Here is a 20,063-nt window from a genome sequence, read left to right on the forward strand (position 1 = left end):
GGAACTCGAGATGGAGCTGTGAGCGTCAACGAGATCTCAGGTATGTTCCGCGGTAACTGCAAGGCCGGATTTGAATTTTCCCGAAGAAAGGAGGAGATGTGAAAAGTTGAAACTCCGCACAAATGCCACCATCCGCATGAGGAGGGCCTGCCGTTGTCAGTTACACATCACGTCAACGCGTAGTAACGGCAGTGCGAAACCTGGCGAAAGAGAGTTTGGAGACTCTGAACTTGTAGGAAAGAGAGTTTGGAGAGTCAGGCGGTTTAAATGCGAATATCGGGACAAGTCGAACTTTGGACCGGGCCAACGGTGAAATCGTGGACATTGGATCCGGAGACTGGAGACCAAAGGGAAACACCGTTAAAGGAGGCCTATATAAGCTCGCTGAACGATGGAAGCGGGACAGTCGTCGAGAACGTTATTCTATAAATTTGGTAGGACAAACGCACAAAAAATCTACTGAGCTAGCCGCACGTATTCCGTAGCGAGCAGACCAAGCAAATAAGTTCGTTACAGCGCCAATCCATGTACTGCATCTAAAGCTTGGCGTCGAAGACTTTTGGGTAAATATGGCCGCTCTCCATCCGAGATATCACACCAGATGTATAGGTTGTCGATGTTCCTAACTTGTAGAACAAGGGACGTGGTTCGAGGACGGTCGGCCATTTCATCGTCTGTTTGTTGGGTCTCGAATATCGCTTGGGCACTGAAGCTAGACGGCATGCTTATGGTGTTGATGCGTGAGAGGGCGTCTGCCACTGCGTTGTTTTCCCCGGGATTGTACACTATCTCCGTTGAGAGTTGGTAGAAAAATTCAATTGGCGGAGTTGTCGAGGCGATGCTTTGCTTGCTTTCTGTGCAAGCCTTTTAAGTAGTTTGAGAGCGGGATTTGACCCTGAGCTGCTTGTGGGATGAGGTGTCGGTAATAGTTGACCATTCCCAAAAACCGGCACAATTCCATGATAGTTTGAAGCTTGGGAAAATTGTTGATTGCTTGCGTGCACTCAACAGGGGGCTTGAATCCGCTCGCGTTGACTTGGAACCCTAAGAAAATTATTTCACTTTTACCAAATTGGCTCTTTTAAGGGTTAATTTGGAGGGGGCTCCTCTGCAAAATCTGAAAGATTGTCTGGAGGTGCTTTAAATGCTCCTCATGCGTTGTGGAGAACACGATGATGTCGTCCTTATACAGTGTTGGAGGAGTACGAACGCCAGCTTCATAGCGGGGAATCCCCGAGTACTGAGAAGGCAATTGCCGTGAAATTGCACCGTGTTTATATCATTTTTAGTTACCGATTAAACCTAGGCTAAAACTGCATTCCCCCTTACACTTAACACACAGTATTTACCCCCTTTGAAAGAACTGCGACACAAGCAAATGGCTGCGCAGAAATCTCTGCTGAAATCTCTGTCTACTTTCAGATACATTTTCAAAGTATTTTAGACCTTTCGAGATTTCTGCGCATATCCTGTACATGTAGTAGTAGTAGTAGTAATTGTGTATAAGCATAGTAGTATAAGTCCCATTGCAATATTAGAATGTAAGAACCTAATTATAAGAGTCGCGAATGTTAACAGTATACACACACTTGCTGAATAAATGAAGAGTCAGTCGTCGCTGAACTGTCACAGATCGCACACTAAAGCTCAGAAGTGGTCGGACCTACCGAAGTGATAATTTCAAAAGAAAAATAAAAATCGGCATTAATGAATTGTAATCCTGGCAATTACACATTAAAAGAACTAAAAGCTCTGTGCGTACAAAACAAACTTAAAAGTAGTGGCACAAAAATCGAATTGATTAAAAGACTTGAAAATATTAAATTTGAGTGGTGCGCGCTTGAAAAAAATAAAACAGCAATGAAAAAAATCAACGCCACAGAACAAACCGGTAAAATAGACAGGGATGAAAACAACGGCAACGGCGAAGAACAAAGTAGCGAAAACGAGATAACAAGAAGTAGCGACAACGACGGCGACACGATGACGGCAACGGTTGCACATACATACAAAGGAATGCAAGAAACAGAAGGTTCGAGAAAAGTAACGGGATTTTGCGAAATAAATGTTAACAACGAAAATGAGATCGAGCAATGTTCTGAGAGGCAGATGGTGAGCGCCAGCAACAATGAGTCCAACAAATGTTTAGCGATCCCGATGGCCAGCAACAATGATCCTGAGATGCAAATGGCTGGCAACAAGGAGCCACAACAATGTTTTGGAAACCAAATGATGCGGAACAATGTAACTATCCAAGACAGCGATATTCAAAGAATGGAAAATGAGTTGAAAATATTGAAGCTGCAAAATGAGATCGACCAGTTAAAAAATAAACAACAACGAAGTAACGACACAGACTCAAGCATTTCTTTCGAAATTTTAAAGGAGATCGTTAAGGTATACGATGGCGGAAACAATTTCAATGTTTGGATATCTCAACTTTTGAATGTCCAGAAAAATTTCAAGGTCGGCGACGAGATGATGCGTGCGCTGATTCACTACAAAGTTAAGGGCGATGCTGAAATATGGACACAGCGGATAAAATGTTAAGCCACCTGGAGAAAATGTTCGTAATGTCCAAAGAATCAAAGTTGAGTATGCGGCAGAAGCTACAGAACTGCGTCTGGATCAAAGGTGAGGAGTTCTCCAAGTACTACAACGAGAAGTGGCAGCTGGCGGATAACTTAGCACTGGCAGAAGATGAATTTTTGGAATATGTCATTGACGGCATACACGATGTCAATCTACGCAATCTGGCTAAGTCGCGTTCGTTCAAGACCGGATTGGAGCTTCTGGAGGCATTCCGAAACGTTGAGTTGGGCTACGTTCCTAAGCCCAAGTTACCGGAAGACCGTAGAGCAGGAGATTTTCAGAAGCCACGAGGTAATGCAGAGTGCTACAATTGCCACAGTCGGGGCCACCTGGCCAAAGAGTGCCGCAAGCCTAAGAGACAAGATGGGGCTTGTTACGCATGTGGCTTGCAAGGACATGTTGCTAAGGAGTGCAACCAATACAAGAAGTCGAAGGGCGGGGACAACGATTATGTAAGTTATATTGAATTAACATTTTGTACAAAGAATAATATGCTGAACCCTATGTTTATAGAATGTCTCATAGATTCTGGCAGCCCGATAAGTATTATTAAAAAACGTTTTATACCAAGTCAAATTAAAATGGAAAAGACTACTTCTTTAAGTTACGTTGGATTAAATTTAAGTAAATTACAAATACATGGAAGCGTAAAATGTTCAGTTAAATTTTCAAATAAAGATACTCCTATGTTATTATATGTCGTGGATGATGAATCTATGGGATATGCTATGTTATTGGGAAGGGATTTTTTAGCAAGAGCAAAGGCCAAAATTGTAATTGATAATGAACACGAAAAAATATCTGAAATAAAAAAAGATTCGATAGTTGAAGAAAATCAAAATACAAATAAAGAATCTAAAAGTCATTATGAGACAAACGCAGACGAACAAAATAATTTTGAAAAACAACTATTATTAATTGATTACAATGATAATGAAAATGTATATGAGATAGGTTCACAATTAAATTTTAAACAAAGACGCGAATTTATAAATGTTATTGAAGAATATTATATTAAACCAAAAAGACCGAGTGAACCGAATATAAAATGTGAAATGAAGATAAGGTTAGAGGAAGACAAGCCGTTTAGTTTTTCGCCAAGACGCCTGGCATATGAGGAGAAAGAAAAATTACAAGGAATCCTTGATGATTATTTAAAAGATGGTATTATACGACAAAGTGAGTCTGAGTATTGCTCGCCAATTGTACTAGTAAAAAAGAAATTGGGTGGCATTCGGATGTGCATAGATTATAGGAAACTAAATAAGATCACGGCGAAAGTTAGATACCCGATGCCATTAATTGATGATTTATTAGATACCCTAGCAAACAAAGTTGTGTTCTCGAAGTTAGACCTGAAAAATGGATACTTCCATGTTTATATGGACGAAGAATCGATAAAGTATACATCATTTACCACGCCACTAGGACAGTATGAGTTCACAAGAATGCCTTTTGGGCTGACAAATGCTCCGTCTGTTTTTCAAAGGTTCATCAACAAAGTATTTGACGACATGATTAGGGATAAGAAAGTGATAGTTTATCTCGATGACATAATGATAGCGACAAAGAATATAGAAGATCACCAAGCTATATTAAAAGAAGTATTTGAGCGATTGGTTAAAAACAAATTAGAGCTACGAATCGATAAATGTATGTTTTTTCAAAGTGAGGTGAAATATTTAGGATATATAATATCAGAAAAGGGTATTAAAGCAGATGACGACGGTGTGAAAGCAATTGAAAATTTTCCCGTGCCACAAAAAGTTCATGATGTCCAAAGTTTTTTGGGGATGTGCTCGTATTTTAGAAGATTTATACAGAATTTTTCAACAATAGCAAAGCCACTCCATGATTTGACAAAGAAAGACAAAAAGTTCGAGTTTGGCCTAGCGCAATTAGAAGCATTTGATGAATTAAAAAGCAAGCTGTTAAAAACGCCTATTTTAGCATTGTACAGTCCTGAGGATGAAACAGAATTGCACTGCGATGCAAGTTCGATAGGTTTCGGATCAATTCTCTTGCAAAGGAAAGCAGATGGTAAATTACATCCAGTTTTTTACTTCTCAAAAAGGACAACGGATACAGAATCAAGGTATCATAGTTTTGAACTGGAAACACTGGCAGTAATATATGCATTAAAAAGGTTTAGAGTGTACCTACAAGGAATTGAATTCAAAATAGTGACAGACTGTAATTCCCTCACAATGACGTTGAATAAAAAAGACTTTAACCCAAGAATAGCAAGATGGGCCTTGGAATTACAGAATTATCTGTATAAACTAGAGCATAGATCAGGAACTAGAATGAAACACGTTGATGCTCTTAGTAGATGTAATACGATTTTGGTAATAGAGGAAAATACGTTCGAGGACAATTTAGTTATATGCCAAAACAGAGACGAGAAGTTGAGAAAGATTAAAGAAATGCTAAGTAAAGAAGAAAGCGAATTATATGAAATGCGAAATGGTGTGATTTACAAAAAAGTAAAAGATAAGTTACTGTTCTATGTCCCGGAAGCTATGGAAGAACACGTATTGTATAAATACCACAATGAGTTAGGCCATGTAGGGAAAGACAAAGTTACGGAAATGGTCGGTAAAAGTTATTGGTTTCCAAATGTTAGAAGTAAAGCGGATGAACATGTTAAGAACTGTCTAAAATGTATAGCTTTTCAAGGAAAAAATGGTAAGCAAGAAGGAACTGTTAATATTGTACCAAAGGGAAACACACCATTTGAAGTCATACATATAGATCACAAAAGTATTCTACGAAAAAACATGTATTAGTAATTGTTGATGGATGCACAAAGTTTGTGAGATTGTATCCAGCGAAATCAACAAACTCAAAGGAAGCAATGGAAGCTTTAGGTGATTATTTTAGAGCGTATAGCAGACCAACGACCGTTGTTTCAGACAGAGGGACATGTTTTACATCAGATATGTTCGAAGAATTTTTGGAATCAAGAAACATTAAGCACGTCAAAATTGCAACAGGCTCACCACAAGCAAATGGACAAGTTGAGCGAATAAATAGAGACCTAGGACCCATGATTAGTAAGCTCGTAGATGTAGAAAAGAACGCACAGTGGCACAAAGTTTTGGAAGATGTAGAGTATGCAATGAATAATACAAAGCACAGAAGCATAAATGAGCACCCAAGTATAATGCTGTTTGGAGTGAATCAAAAAGGAAAAATGCTAGATTGTTTAAAAGAAAATGTATTGGAGTCAATGCTAAAAAGAAAAGAAATTAATTTAGAGAAAATTAGACAAAATGCAGAAGTTTCGCAGGAAAAAGTACAGAACTATAACAAGAAATATGCTGACGCTAAACGACTTGAAGCAAATAAATACAAATTAGGAGACTACGTTGTGGTCAAGAATTTTGATTCAACAGTTGGAGCGCCTAGGAAATTAATAACCAAATATAAAGGCCCCTATGAAATCGCCAAAGTACTAGACAATGATAGGTATTGTATCAAAGATGTGGAAGGTTTTCAGTTGACACAAAAACCATACGATGGAATATGGGCGGCTCATAATATTAAACCATGGCTTCAAGAAAAGAATTCGGTATCAAATAATAAAAATATAGAAAAGAAAAATGATAAAGAAAAACAAATGTCTAAGGTAAATGTAAATAAGAAAACCAAACCAAATGTAACAAACACTGAAATAAGTAACGAAAATGTAATGATTACAAGAAGTAGAGCGGCGAGGATCAGGAGATCCTAATTATCAGGATGGCCGAGCTGTAGTAGTAGTAGTAGTAATTGTGTATAAGCATAGTAGTATAAGTCCCATTGCAATATTAGAATGTAAGAACCTAATTATAAGAGTCGCGAATGTTAACAGTATACACACACTTGCTGAATAAATGAAGAGTCTGTCGTCGCTGAACTGTCACAGATCGCACACTAAATACATTAATTTTTTTGAATTTGTTTATATAACTTTTTAAGCGCCTTTTCTTTTGTCGTGGCTTTGTACACATTTGTTGAAATCCGTTTGTTTAAGTTTTAAGTCATCCTTAATGAGTTGTCCACAAATTAAACGCTATTCAATAATCCGTTATACTTCATTTGCATCTAACTTTTTTTTTTGAAAAAAATGTAAGAAAATACAGACGTGAAAAAAATACAGACAAAGTATTAATTTAAAAAAAAACAAGAGAGAACGCTATAGTCGAGTTCCCCGACTATCTGATACCCGTTACTCAGCTAGTGGAAGTGCAAAGGAGAGTCTTCAACAGTTTTTAGCGATTTGTGGGCGTTAGAGTGGGCGTGGCAAAAAGTTTTTTGGCAAATCGATAGAAATTTACAAGACCAATAAAAAAATGAAAAAATATCAAAACATTTTTCAAAAGTGTGGGCGTGGCAGCTTTGGGCGGTTTGTGGGCGTTAGAGTGGGCGTTAGAGTGGGCGTTAGAGTGGGCGTGGCAAAAAGTTTTTTGGCAAATCGATAGAAATTTGCAAGACTAATACAAAAATGAAAAAATATCAAAACATTTTTCAAAAGTTTGGGCGTGGTAGTTTTGGGCGGTTTGTGGGCGTTAGAGTGGGCGTGGCAACATGATTCGACAAACTTGCGCTGCTTCTATGTCTCTGAAGTCTGTATGCTTAATCTCAACTTTCTAGCTTTTGTAGTTCCTGAGATCACAGCGTTCATACGGACGGACAGACAGACGGACAGACGGACGGACGGACAGACGGACAGACGGACAGACGGACATGGTCATATCGACTCGGCTATTGGTCCTGATCAAGAATATATATACTTTATATGGTCGGAAACGCTTCCTTCTGCCTGTTACATACTTTTCAACGAATCTAGTATACCCTTTTACTCTACGAGTAACGGGTATAAAAATATATATATATATAGCATCCTACGAATGGAATGCCACGAAGCAGGTTGTCCATGTGGCGCTGCAGCGCGCTGGAAGGTTTGCGCTGCATTGCGCAGTCCGGGTGGCATGCCGACGAACTCGAAAAGGCCGAACAGTGTAGTGACGGCTGTTTTCGGAATATCATCTGGCGCGACTGGGAACCTGCGGTAGGCACGCACCAAATCGATTTTAGAGAAAACCGAGCATCCATGCAGACGTTGAAGAATGTCTTCCCCAATCGTGTAGCGATCTGGAAGAAGGGAAGCATTAAGTTTGCGATAATCACCAGTAGTGCGCCATTTGTTGCTCTTCTTTGAGAATGAATAGGACTGGCCCATTGGCTGATGGAGAGACGAATCACTCCTTGCTGGAGTGAGAGATCGAAGTCCCGGCGTTCCGGTGTTGAGGCACTAATTAATTTGGGCCTAGGGAGAGCAATAATAAACAACCTTTTGTAGTCACTTTATTTTTATTTTATTTTTTAAAAAAGCGAGCAGCTTTAAAAAACTTTGTCTTTTCTCCTTAGCCAGTGTTTCCTCAAGAGTCGTAAAAGTGTTACCCTATCCAATAAGCAAAAATCAGGGTTACGCCTTTTTCGCCTAGTTGGTGGTTGAATTATGAATGCCGGTTGCTAAAGGCACATTAGGACGTGTGATCTGCACAAAGCGACTAAGATTATCGAAACATGTATGAGTGAGATGACTGATCGGGAATCGATAAGGAATTTTATGTTAGTATTACAATTGATTATGTGAAGTCCGTACTCCTTTGAGGGGCGAGTGCTTGGAGATCTGCTGTCACCAGTCGCCTGAACAGATGACAGATTCGTCGAAGGAGCTTCGAGGGCTTCTTGTCCCCAAGGTGAAGCTCCGGTAAAGCGTGCTGCAACTGTCTGTCCGGTGATTCCGTAAATTTCTTGATGATAATCTCCTTCAAGTGCACTGATTAAATAGTAGTAGCGCGTGTTATCTGAAGAAATGCGGATGCATTGAAATTGCGCTTCGATCTGCACAAACCATAACCCCGCATTTTGCTTCCAATAGCTTGATGGAGGCAACCGACTTGACGACAGGAATAACGGTGCCTGCGCTGTGGCCATGTTCAATTTCACCAGAGTCAGGCGAAGTTGGCGGTGCAGGCGCACAATATCCGGTGTTCAGCATTTTGTTTATCACGTCGGGGTCCCCAATATAGTAACTTATGTAGATACTGCTTTTTTTAATTAAGAAATACAATAGAATGTTAATTTGATGCCGTAAGCTTGTTTCGCGGCGCAGCTGATGTCGAGAGTGACCAGTCTGACGACATCAGAAGATATTGTCCTCTAGGACAGGTCTTGGCGTTAGTACTTGTTTACGCCGTGTTGCCAGACTGGGCTTTAGTCTGGGCGCCACACATATATGGACAGTGTCGCTGTTTTTGCTTATGTTCTTACCCATTTGGGAAAATCCTCTTTTCTCTTGCTTTGAAAATTTAACAGATACGAAATGCAGGTTGGCTTTTATAGAAGTGAGTACTGAAAGTTTAGGCCGCATACGGCGCACAGAACTTGTTCATTAAACTCAGTCGATTTGCAACAATGTAAAACAAACATTAGCTAAGGAATCACCATAGTTTTACAAAAACTTATTTTCCAAAGAAATAATTTGGCTGCAAATTTTGCATAGTCAAATTCTCCATATAGCATTTTGCGAAATGTAATACAAATATCGCACAAATTTTGCAAAGTAAAATTCTCCATATAGCATTTTGTGAATATGCCACAGTTATATAAATTATTCTGAATTTCGTGTTTTACCGCTAGTAAAACTAGTTTTACTAAAGCAGCTCAATAAAATGTTGTAGCACTTTATAATCTTTGAAGCAATTGGAGATTTACCAAAAGCATATATAACTATAAACTGCTGTTTTAAAATATCTACAAACACTACTGAAAAACAAGAGAGAACGCTATAGTCGAGTTCCCCGACTATCTGATACCCGTTACTCAGCTAGTGGAAGTGCGAAGGAGGTCTTCTACACTGACAGTTTTTGGCGGTTTGTGGGCGTTAAAGTGGGCGTGGCAAAAAGTTTTTTGGCAAATCGATTGAAATTTACAAGACTAATACAAAAATGAAAAAATATCAAAACATTTTTCAAAAGTGTGGGCGTGGCAGCTTTGGGCGGTTTGTGGGCGTTAGAGTGGTCGTGGCAAAAAGTTTTTTGGCAAATCGATAGAAATTAAGAAGGCCAATACAAAAATGAAAAAATATTAAAACATTTTTCAAAAGTGTGGGCGTGGCAGCTTTTGGGCGGTTTCTGGGCGTTAGAGTGGGCGTGGCAAAAAGTGTTTTTGCAAATCGTTAGAAATGGGCTTTTGTAGTTCCTGAGATCTCGACGTTCATACGGACGGACAGACGGACATGGCCAGATCGACTCGGCTATTGATCCTGATCAAGAATATATATACTTTATATGGTCGGAAACGTTTCCTTCTGCCTGTTACATACTTTTCAAAGAATCTAGTATACCCTTTTACTCTACGAGTAACGGGTATAAATACCTTCTGCATCCTGTTCAAAAGAATCTACATCAATCGGGATGTGTTCTAGTACATAACAATAACTATCTGGCCTTTTACATCCCTTCAACTTCACAACACTACCTTCTAAATTTACGGGATCATTGTCCACTCGAATCCCACTATCCTCAATCTTCCTATAATCTTCCTATAAATTTGTTGTAATATTTGTGTCGAAATAGTTCTCGAAATCGTAAGAAGAGCCTGAAACCGGATCTCCGATTTCTTAATCGTCTCTTTTACATGAAGTAAACCGTGAACATTGTATAAAAACACTACTTTCTCCATAAATAATTGGAAAATTGTTCACAAATAAATCCAACATTTGCTGGGCATTATTTATGTTTGACTCTCGTTGCAAGTGAGAGGAAAGCAGCCTGTAAGCACAGTGCAGCAAAAGGAATGAGTAATACTGGTCATCATTAATTTTATCTTTAAGAGCTACAATACCAGTGTATAACAAAAATTGTCTAAGCTCTATGGCTTTCCAATGCGGCAATTCATCCAATGTTCTTGGTTTTCGAGCAAACTCTTGCGGGACGCAGCTCTTCATCGATAGCAAACATTGGGATATTAGCTGTTTCCTTGGTTTGGAAAACCTATATTCTTGCTCTATTTTATTTTCCACTATTCTTTTTAAAAATTTTCGCATGCCACCCAAATCAATAAGGTGCATGCAATCTAAAGGGACTTGAGTTACCATTAGAACCCCAAGTTTTTCTAAAGCGGACTGAACAGTTAAATATTCTACTTTATGGTGGTTACGATATGTCCTTTGCCAAAATTTTCATCTGTAATCGATTCACCACGTTCAGTGCTAAATGTCAATACAGAATCTACTTTTCGTCCTACCTGGGTACATTTGCTGCAACCATGGCTAAACGTATGTCCAGGCGTGCCAGTAATAAATGCTCGAGCAGGAGCATCACAAACTATGGCTCTAATTTCCAAACCAATTTTTTTATTAGAGATTGTCAAACCGTTTTTAATAATTTCGGAAGTTTCGGACACAAATTTACATAAAAAATCTTCGCAAATAAAAGGCTTATTATGTCCCATAAAAACTCCAATTGGCAATACGGGGCGGCCATGGATATTATTTATTCTTAGAAGAACGGGTCATAACTGTGCTCTATAACTCTTAAAAATTGGAAGTCCGTCAATGTTTATATCGATGATCAGTACGTCCGGCAATTGGGGAAACACTGATAGTTTATTTAATTGTTTTGCTAAACCGATATGTAAATAGGAGCCGCCCGCTACTTTACTTATATCGAATTTATCAAAACAATTAAATTTATAAAAGGGCTTAATTTTCAACTTATGAGCATTTAAAAACTCAATAAGTTCTATGGCACATGTTCGTGTTGGCTTATGCTTTAAATACCAATTTTTTAACTGTGTATTTAAGTCAGAGCTATCACGAAGCATCTAAGCTACCTACATCAAAATTTTAAGCTTCTATCTTATCTTCCCCCATAAGTGGCTCCAAATATTCCCTATTTACTGTTGTGCTAGGCCCTGCTACTTCACCTATACCCTCGCCTTCGATTTGATTGGGCCTTTCTAGAGCACTTCGCCTTATAATTGTTTCCCTTTCCTTAGCTGCTAATATATTAATATATCTAGAGCCAACCATTTTCTTCCTTTGCTAATTTTAATGAGGACAAAAGAATTACTTTATTTTAACGTATTTAATTAAGTGTTATTTATTTATTATTTTTTATATTATTTAATTTATTATTAGCTTTACCATAAAATAATCATCAATAAATAATAATATTTACCACCGAAGAAGTCCACAGCAAAAAGCAACTAAAAAATAAAATTGCGTCAAATAAAAATATTGTTTTAAAAATGTTGCTTTCAAAACAATATTTTGGCAGAATTGCTATATTTCCTTAAGCGCAATACTTTTTAAGCAATATTTTTATTCGGCGCAATTTTAATAAGACTTTATTTTTCGCGCGATTTTTTCAACAAATATTTATATTGTGAGTGGCTTTTTGTTGTCGATTTTTTCGCGCGATTAATCAAAATTAAAATTTTAATGCCAAAATAAAAATAGAGGCGCATGGAAACTTATCTTTAAAAAAATAGCGCGGCTCATTTTTAACTTTAATTTCGACTTGGGCGTGGTATATTTTATAATGAATATAAAATTAACATAACAATTGCATTCCATAGTTTTTTTTCTGTGCACATTCTTTTAGCACTTCACATTTCTTGCGCCTAACATATTATGTACTTTTCGCAAAATCATGCAGTTTGGAATGCAATTAGCTATGCTAACTTATCAACACGAATCACTTTACTTACCGGATTTATATTTTTTTTTGTTGAAAATAAATTGAATTTGTTAACAAACACGACGTGTCACTTTTACAATTAATTGCAAATGCAAAAGAAAAGAAGTGACGGAAAACGAAACCGAAAATTCTGACAGGCGCGTGCCAGGGTATTTCTAACCATAATGATCCCGTGTAATTAGAATTACATAAAGAAATAATTAAAAACGGACGCACTTGCGTTGCCTATAGCGACAGTTTAATTTCTTAAAAAGCTTTAAATACTTAAATCAACAAATATAAATTATATATACACTTAAAACTATATAAATATCCCACCAATTATTAGATCGGTATTTAGAAGTCTATACATTGTGTTTTTTCTCGACTCTGATTTTGTCTCCTCTCATCTCTCACTCTGATTTTCGGTCACTGCTCCGAACTACTTCGAAAAAAAACCAACAAATATGTACTGCGGGCAGAGGCAGCGGCAGAGCCACGACAGAATTCTGCTTGACTTTGGTGTTTGAAACTTTGCTAGAAAAAGCCTGTGAGATTTGTTTTTGTTTTTCGAACTCTGGCGAGGAAAAATACGGGCAAGGAATTTTGGTACTGAAGGGGTATAAAAGCTAGAAAGTTGGGATTCAGCATACAACATACGATCTTACTAAGAGAAAGAGAAACAGAGGCCATCTCATTTGACGAGCGAGGAACGAAACGAACATATCATTCGTACTCTCTCGGGTTTTGGCGTTTTACGTATATATAAAATGTTGAAATTAGTTCTTCAGTGACTTTCGGACTGTGTGTGTGCAGAATAGTATAAAAACAAGTGGGACTCCACAGCTGATCAGTTGACGATCGCAGCAAACCCTCAAATGTTGCTTAGATCGGCAGCTAAAAAAGATTCGGTGCAATCCGATCAATCGGTTGTGGAGGGAGTCCAGCCTGGGATTGCTACAGATTCCGTTTTGTCCGCACTGGTTTCTCAACCGGTGATTCCACCCGTCCCGAATTTACCACCACAAAGAACTATTGAGTCCGGACTACCGGCACAAGTTGGCACTTCAGAAATACAACCTTCAGTGCCAAAACCCCTCTCGGTGGTTCCACTAAAGAAACAAATTTTTGTTTCTCGGCTTTCCCCTGATCAAACTTCATCTGACAAAGCCGACAACATAAAAGTGGAAAAATTTAACTTTTCTTATGCTAGGGACATCTCATCTTTCAAGATAACTGTCCCAAATGAGCTATTCTCAACCATATGTTCTGGTGATTTTTGGCCGGAAAGTATGATTGTGAAAAAGTTTGAAGCTAAGATTAAAACAAGAGAGAACGCTATAGTCGAGTTCCCCGACTATCTGATACCCATTACTCAGCTAGTGGATGTCCGAAGAAGAAATTTCAACACTGACAGTTTTTGGCGGTTTGTGGGCGTTAGAGTGGGCGTAGCAAAAAGTTTTTTGGCAAATCGATAGAAATTTACAAGGCTAATACAAAAATGAAAAAATATCAAAACATTTTTCAAAAGTGTGGGCGTGGCAGCTTTGGGCGGTTTGTGGGCGTTAGAGTGGGCGTGGCAAATAGTTTTTTAGCAAATCGGTAAAAATTTACAAGACTAATACAAAAATGAAAAAAAATCAAAACATTTTTCAAAAGTGTGGGCGTGGCAGTTTTGGGCGGCTTGTGGGCGTTAGAGTGGGCGTGGCAACATGAATCGACAAACTTGCGCTGCTTCTATGTCTCTGGAGTCTGTATGCCTTATATCAACTTTCTAGCTTTTGTAGTTCCTGAGATCTCAGCGTTCATACGGACGGACAGACGGACAGACGGACGGACAGACGGACATGGCCAGATCGACTTGGCTATTGATCCTGATCAAGAATATATATACTTTATATGGTCGGAAACGCTTCCTTCTGCCTGTTACATACTTTTCAACGAATCTAGTATACCCTTTTACTCTACGAGTAAGGGGTATAAATAGAAAAAAAGGGCCCGTGGGAATTAAACTTCCCACAAGTGGCCAGATCACTGCCCCATCCTCCTCTACTACTTCTACTTCTTTATTTTCAAAAAACTAAAATCTAGTCTCACTATCTGTCATCAAAATGTAAGAGGCTTGTGTAGTAAGCTAACTAATTTGTATTCTAATAGCCTTTCCTTTGCATCCCATATTATTGTGTTTACAGAGACTTGGTTAAAACCGGAGATACTTAACTCCGAAGTTTTCCCAGGTATGTACACAGGCATGATCGTCCCTCCAGGCGGGGAGGTGGAGTCCTAATTGCTGTTAGGTCTACCCTCACGTCAGAGGAGGTACTTTTTGATGAGTTCCGTAACTTAGAATTCTTATGCGTAAAGCTGTCATTTTCTGAAAGCTATGTTTATAGTACGTGCTCGTACATTCCGCCGTCTTCTGAATTTCCTGAATATATTAACCATTTGTCCGCTATCCAATCCGTTTCAAACAGACTGTCCGATAGGGACCAACTAGTTGTTCTAGGTGACTTTAATATACCAGACACTAAGTGGTCCACAGAAGAACAGTCGAATATTCTCCTGCCTATAGCACAGCATGACTTTATTGACGGCTTGCTTGACATATCGTTGTCGCAAGTTAATTATATTCGAAATTCTCTTGGTCGTTTATTGGATCTTTGTTTTGTTACAAGTCCTGAAAGTGTGTTTCTGACTAGAGTAGCACCTCTTAGTCAACCAGAAGATCCATACCATCCAACTTTCGAGGTGACAATCGACACAGGTACCGTAATAAGAGAGAGGCCAGATAAGTCAACCAAACGAATTCATTGTTTTCGTAAGGCAAACTTTCGGAGGCTAAATCGTTTTATATCTGGCTTTAATTGGTCCGATCTATATTCTTGCAACATAATGGCCGATGCCATAAAAATTTTTTATACTGCAATTAAATTATTTTTCAACTCTTGTGTTCCGATGTAGACGGATAACCTCTAACAAACCTCCTTGGTTTAATAAAGAGTTGACACATTGTGACGTTCAGCCGTGCCTCGGGTAGTCAGGGCTGGCCAGGGTCGTCCAGGAAATTTCTTTGTTTCAGGACAGTGGTGCTAGAGAGGAATCCCCGACCCGAGTCCCAGTGATAACGCGCAGGGTTAACCTTAACTAGGCTTAGATATAGACGCAGAGTTTATTCATTCCTTTTCTCGGTTACAATGATTATATAGAACTGTATGGGGCTCCCTCGACCTAGTTTCCGTCTTCCAAAGCGAGGCTCTTCGTACCTCGCGTCTTCGTCCGGGGACGCGGTCTTCCGTATGCGGCTGCTCCGAATTCCGTCGAGTACCCTGGAATCAACGTAAGCAGATGCTGTTGGACCCTGAAGTCGGCGTGGAGAATTATACGGGAATTATAGGACCCTGAGGTCAGCGTAGAGAATTATATGTAGGACCCTGAAGTCAGCGTAGAGAATTATATGTAGGACCCTGAGGTCAGCGTAGAGAATTATATGTAGGACCCTGAAGTCAGCGTAGAGAATTATATGTAGGACCCTGAAGTCAGCGTAGAGAATTATATATAGGACCCTGAAGTCAGCGTAGAGAATTATATATAGGACCCTGAAGTCAGCGTAGAGAATTAGATGTAGGACCCTGAAGTCAGCGTAGAGAATTATATAGGACCCTGAAGTCAGCGTAGAGAATTATATGTAGGACCCTAAGGTCAGCGTAGCGAATTATATATAGGACCCTGAGGTCAGCGTAGAGAATTATATGTAGGACCCTGAGGTCAGCGTAGAGAATTTTATGTAGGACCCTGAAGTCAGCGTAGAGAATTATATGTAGGACCCTGAAGTCAGCGTAGAGAATTATATATAGGACCCTGAAGTCAGCGTAGAGAATTATATATAGGACCCTGAAGTCAGCGTAGAGAATTAGATGTAGGACCCTGAAGTCAGCGTAGAGAATTATATAGGACCCTGAAGTCAGCGTAGAGAATTATATGTAGGACCCTGAAGTCAGCGTAGAGAATTATATATAGGACCCTGAAGTCAGCGTAGAGAATTAGATGTAGGACCCTGAAGTCAGCGTAGAGAATTATATAGGACCCTGAAGTCAGCGTGGAGAATTATATAGGACCCTGAAGTCAGCGTAGAGACGTAAGCCGGACCCTGAAGTCAGCGTAGATACGTAAGTCGGACCCTGAAGTCAACGTATAGACGTAAGCCGGACCCTGAAGTCAGCGTATAGACGTAAGCAGGACCCTGAAGTCAGCTAGGGTGGGGTATATACGTAGGGGTTGATCTTACTCTCCAATAGTTACCACTTGTTAATTCCGGTCCTGATCTTGCTGCTTTCCCGCTCGCTGGTGACGTCCACCTCGGTCGACTCCGACCACCGACTGCTCTTACTGAGGCCAGCCGCCCGCTTTATATAGCCCTTGGCTTAGTGTGCCCGTATGTCCGTATGTCCGAATTGCCCGACATAGTGTGGCCGGGTTTCGGGGTTAGTGTGCCCCTCTAGTTATTTGGGCGCCTTGTTTGAATTTGAACTTCTTTATGATGATTATTTTATGGTAACTTATGTAGTTACTGCTTTATTTAATTCGAAATACAATATAATGTTGACTTGATGCCGTAAGCTTGTTGCGCGGCGGGGTTGAAGTCCAGAGTGGCCAGTCTGACGATATCAGAAGATATCGTCATCCAGGAAAGGTCTTGGCGTTAGTACTTGTTTACGCCATGTTGCCAGACTGGGTTTTAGTCTGGGCGCCACATCTACTCCCCCTCCAGTGACTTCGCCAGGTGGTGAAGGTAACGGTATAAATTCTGGAGCTGCAGGTGCAGGGCTCGGTGGCGTAGGTGGCTGCGAAATCTGTTGGTCAGGCGGTGGATCCTCGTGGTGGTCTTCGCTAGCGTCAGATTCAGCTATGAAGGCAGGCTTGAGGAGGTCGACTGATATGGCCTTCTCTTGTCCATGAATGCTGATGACGTAGAACTTGTCATCAACCCGGCGTATTACCCGATGAGGTCCCGTGTAAGGCGGCTCGAGTGGTTTTTTAACAGATGCCACTCGCTTGAAGACGTGCGTACAAGTTCTCAGGTCCTTACAAATGAAAACAGGTGGTTTAGCGTGATGCGCCGCAGGAGTAGGTCGGGCTGTCCTGATATGTTGACGTAGTTGCTCGGTGAGTCGGTGATCCTTGCTGAAGGCGGTTGGAGTGTGCGACTCAAAAAATTCGTTGGGGATACGAATAGTGGTGCCAAAAAGCATTTCGGCTGGCGATGACTGGAGGTCCGCCTTAAACGCCGAGCGCAGCCGCAACAGAACTGTAGGCAGGACATCCGGCCATGCTATGTGAGACTTACACATCAGGGCGGCCTTGAGGGTACGGTGCCATCTCTCCACGATGCCGTTTGACTGAGGGTGATACGCAGTTGTACGTATCCTTTCGGCTCCAATTAGTTTACCCAGCTCAGCAAACAATGAGGATTCGAATTGAGTTCCCTGGTCCGTTGTTATAGTGAGTGGACAGCCAAACATGCAGATCCACTGTGTATAAGTTAACACGAGCAAGTCAGAGGGGTGCGACGACCCGCCGAAATGCCATCCAAGACCGGATGGACCAACAATAACATCGGCGACGCTGAGCCAGCCCAGTAACGCATTTCGCTTTAGCGAAAGCGATGTGCAAGGGTCAGCGTAATGCGAGGCGGGCATGTGCGCGCTGGGTGACCGTCGAAGGCACGGAACTCCAGACGGCACGAGGCGCTGACTATGCGCTCTGCTGGGACCGCTGCCTCCAACCGAAGACTTGGCGGCCTTAATAAATTTGATTTGCATTTAGTTGGTAAGATACCAGAATTCAGAGCAGTTGGCTCTAATAAAAAGAACCATTCAATACAAACGTATTTGGTTTAATTGACGCCCAACGCGCTTAAGTGTCGTAAAACCGTAAAATCCGTAGTAAAAAGATCTAGAAATCAAGGTCTCGTAATCGGGTTTTCTTTGAAAACACTTCGGACTCGCGCGCTGCACAATAATAGTGAACAGCAACAAACAAACAAAATTATCTAATACAAAAACAAAACAACGCTGCACAAGCAACAGTGAAAACCGCTGCATATCAACAGTAATCAGCTAAATCAACGACAGCCAGAGGATAAACGGATCAACCAGCTACCGTCTTCGATGCATTTTTATTATACCAGTATACCAATATAACATGTAAGTGAGATCTTTATTTTCAATTTACCTCTTTTAACGTCAACCAGACATGTGTGCCAATTTTTGAAAAAAAACACATAATAAGTAACGAAATAAAACAAAAAAAAGAGTGATTGCAATTAAAAGTTCAGGTATAGCGATTATCATTTACAAATTTTTGTTAAAAAAACAAATGATGAAGAAGGAAAATTAAGCTCTTTCTCATACAAATTATAAAAAAAAAAATTTTAAAAAGTATCATTGTCCGATGTATAGAAACAGTAACGAAAACAATGACAGTGACGAAGACTTAATACAGAGCTATAAAGACATAAGAAATAATAGCCATCAAGGGGGTCACATTGACGGTACTGAGACCGACGAAGATATAGAATTAAGTAACTTAATTGACGGCTTTACAGACAAAGTAAAAATGGTTAACGACCAGGAATTTCAAAATCAACATCAGGACCTTCAACAAGAGGCAACAGCAACACAAGAACAGGCGAAAACCTCAGGTACCATTAGTAATAAAGATGTAATTAGACTCATGGAAGCGGCCGTAAATGGCGCACTAGAGCATCAACAAAAAATATTTTCAGAAAAGCTTAAAGAGGTTGAGAATAGGCAGAGAGTAAATGAGGGTGGACCCCTAGTGGTATACGAGCAAATACCACATAACTCAGCTATCTCTTGTAATGAACCGCTAGACTTAGTAAAGTCCATACCAAGTTTTGACGGAAAACAAGATGAGTATGTGGCATGGCGAACCGCAGCAGTTAACGCCTACGAAATCTACAAACCATATTTGGGTAGCTCTAGAACCTACCAGGCCGTAGGAATCATACGTAACAAGGTAATAGGCCCCGCGGGAGTAATGCTTACGTCACATAATACAGTACTAAATTTTGATGCTATAATAGCTAGAATGGACTGCGCTTATGCAGAACAAACTCCAATCGAGGTAACGCAACAACAAATGGTTACTATGCGTCAGGGAGAACTTCCCCTAATGACTTTTTATAATGAGATTGAGAGAAAGCTAACTCTTATTATTAGTAAGACTTTGTTGTCTTATGACACAAATACTGCCGCTATCTTAAATAATAGATCACGGCAGGACGCTTTGACCGCTTTTGTGACCGGGTTAAAAAAATCAGTCCGACATGTAGTTCTCTCAGCTGCGCCCAAAGATTTGCCATCAGCATTGGCTGTGGCTCAACGGGCAGAGTCTTGCAATGAACGAGCCTGGTTCGTTGCAAGCTTTAATAAAAATTTAGAGGACAAATCTTACAATTCAGAAAACCGTCGCCAGGGTAACCGTTTTCATAACACCCCACAAGGTAATAACCACAACAACTCCCAGGGTGTTTTCCAGAGAAATCAAAACAATAATGCACCGGGCACTAGTAACCAAACTAGAGGCTCTCAATTTTCTAAAAACCAAGGACATAAAGGCCAAACGCAACAGAACAGTGAATCAAATAATTCTCGTAAAAGCTATTCTCAAAATCTAGGTCCTGAACCAATGGACGTTGATCCCACATCACGT

At 40.1% G+C, this 20,063-nt stretch overlaps 2 protein-coding genes across 5 annotated transcripts; one reads left to right on the forward strand and one right to left on the reverse strand.

Annotated features, from left to right (window-relative positions):
* The first annotated feature begins 2,193 nt into the window (after positions 1 to 2,193).
* Positions 2,194 to 3,579, forward strand: LOC120447099. The gene is made up of 2 exons (XM_039628509.2): positions 2,194 to 3,044; positions 3,106 to 3,579. The coding sequence occupies exons 1-2, from the start codon at positions 2,526 to 2,528 to the stop codon at positions 3,115 to 3,117; spliced, it is 531 nt and encodes a 176-aa protein (XP_039484443.1). The 5' UTR covers positions 2,194 to 2,525; the 3' UTR covers positions 3,118 to 3,579.
* Positions 3,580 to 7,404: 3,825 nt separating this feature from the next.
* Positions 7,405 to 12,439, reverse strand: LOC120447098. 4 transcript variants are annotated; one of them, XM_039628506.2, is made up of 2 exons: positions 8,223 to 9,231; positions 7,405 to 7,731 (listed from the first exon to the last, which is right to left on the reverse strand). In XM_039628506.2, exons 1-2 carry the CDS (start codon positions 8,578 to 8,580, stop codon positions 7,436 to 7,438), a joined length of 654 nt encoding a protein of 217 aa, XP_039484440.1. In that variant the 5' UTR covers positions 8,581 to 9,231; the 3' UTR covers positions 7,405 to 7,435. The 4 variants fall into 4 exon arrangements, 3 of the variants coding, with proteins under 3 accessions (XP_039484440.1, XP_039484442.1, XP_039484441.1); XR_005615914.1 differs by lacking the exons at positions 7,405 to 7,731; positions 8,223 to 9,231 and adding exons at positions 7,752 to 7,906; positions 12,361 to 12,439; XM_039628508.2 differs by lacking the exon at positions 7,405 to 7,731 and adding an exon at positions 7,881 to 7,906 and having other exon boundaries at positions 8,223 to 8,892.
* Positions 12,440 to 20,063: the final 7,624 nt, after the last annotated feature.

The sequence above is a fragment of the Drosophila santomea genome, chromosome 2R, assembly GCF_016746245.2.
Source record: "Drosophila santomea strain STO CAGO 1482 chromosome 2R, Prin_Dsan_1.1, whole genome shotgun sequence".
In the NCBI taxonomy this organism is placed as follows: domain Eukaryota; kingdom Metazoa; phylum Arthropoda; class Insecta; order Diptera; family Drosophilidae; genus Drosophila; species Drosophila santomea.

What these genes read in the sequence shown, in the direction of transcription:
- LOC120447099 (XM_039628509.2), top strand. Translation starts at nt 2,526, where the DNA reads ATGGACACAGCGGATAAAATGTTAAGCCACCTGGAGAAAATGTTCGTA.
- LOC120447098 (XM_039628506.2), bottom strand. Translation starts at nt 8,580, where the DNA reads ATGGCCACAGCGCAGGCACCGTTATTCCTGTCGTCAAGTCGGTTGCCT. An exon ending in CGGACTTCACATAATCAATT is followed by an intron (nt 7,732 to 8,222) that starts GTAATACTAACA and finishes CCCTTCTTCCAG; the next exon opens with ATCGCTACACGATTGGGGAA.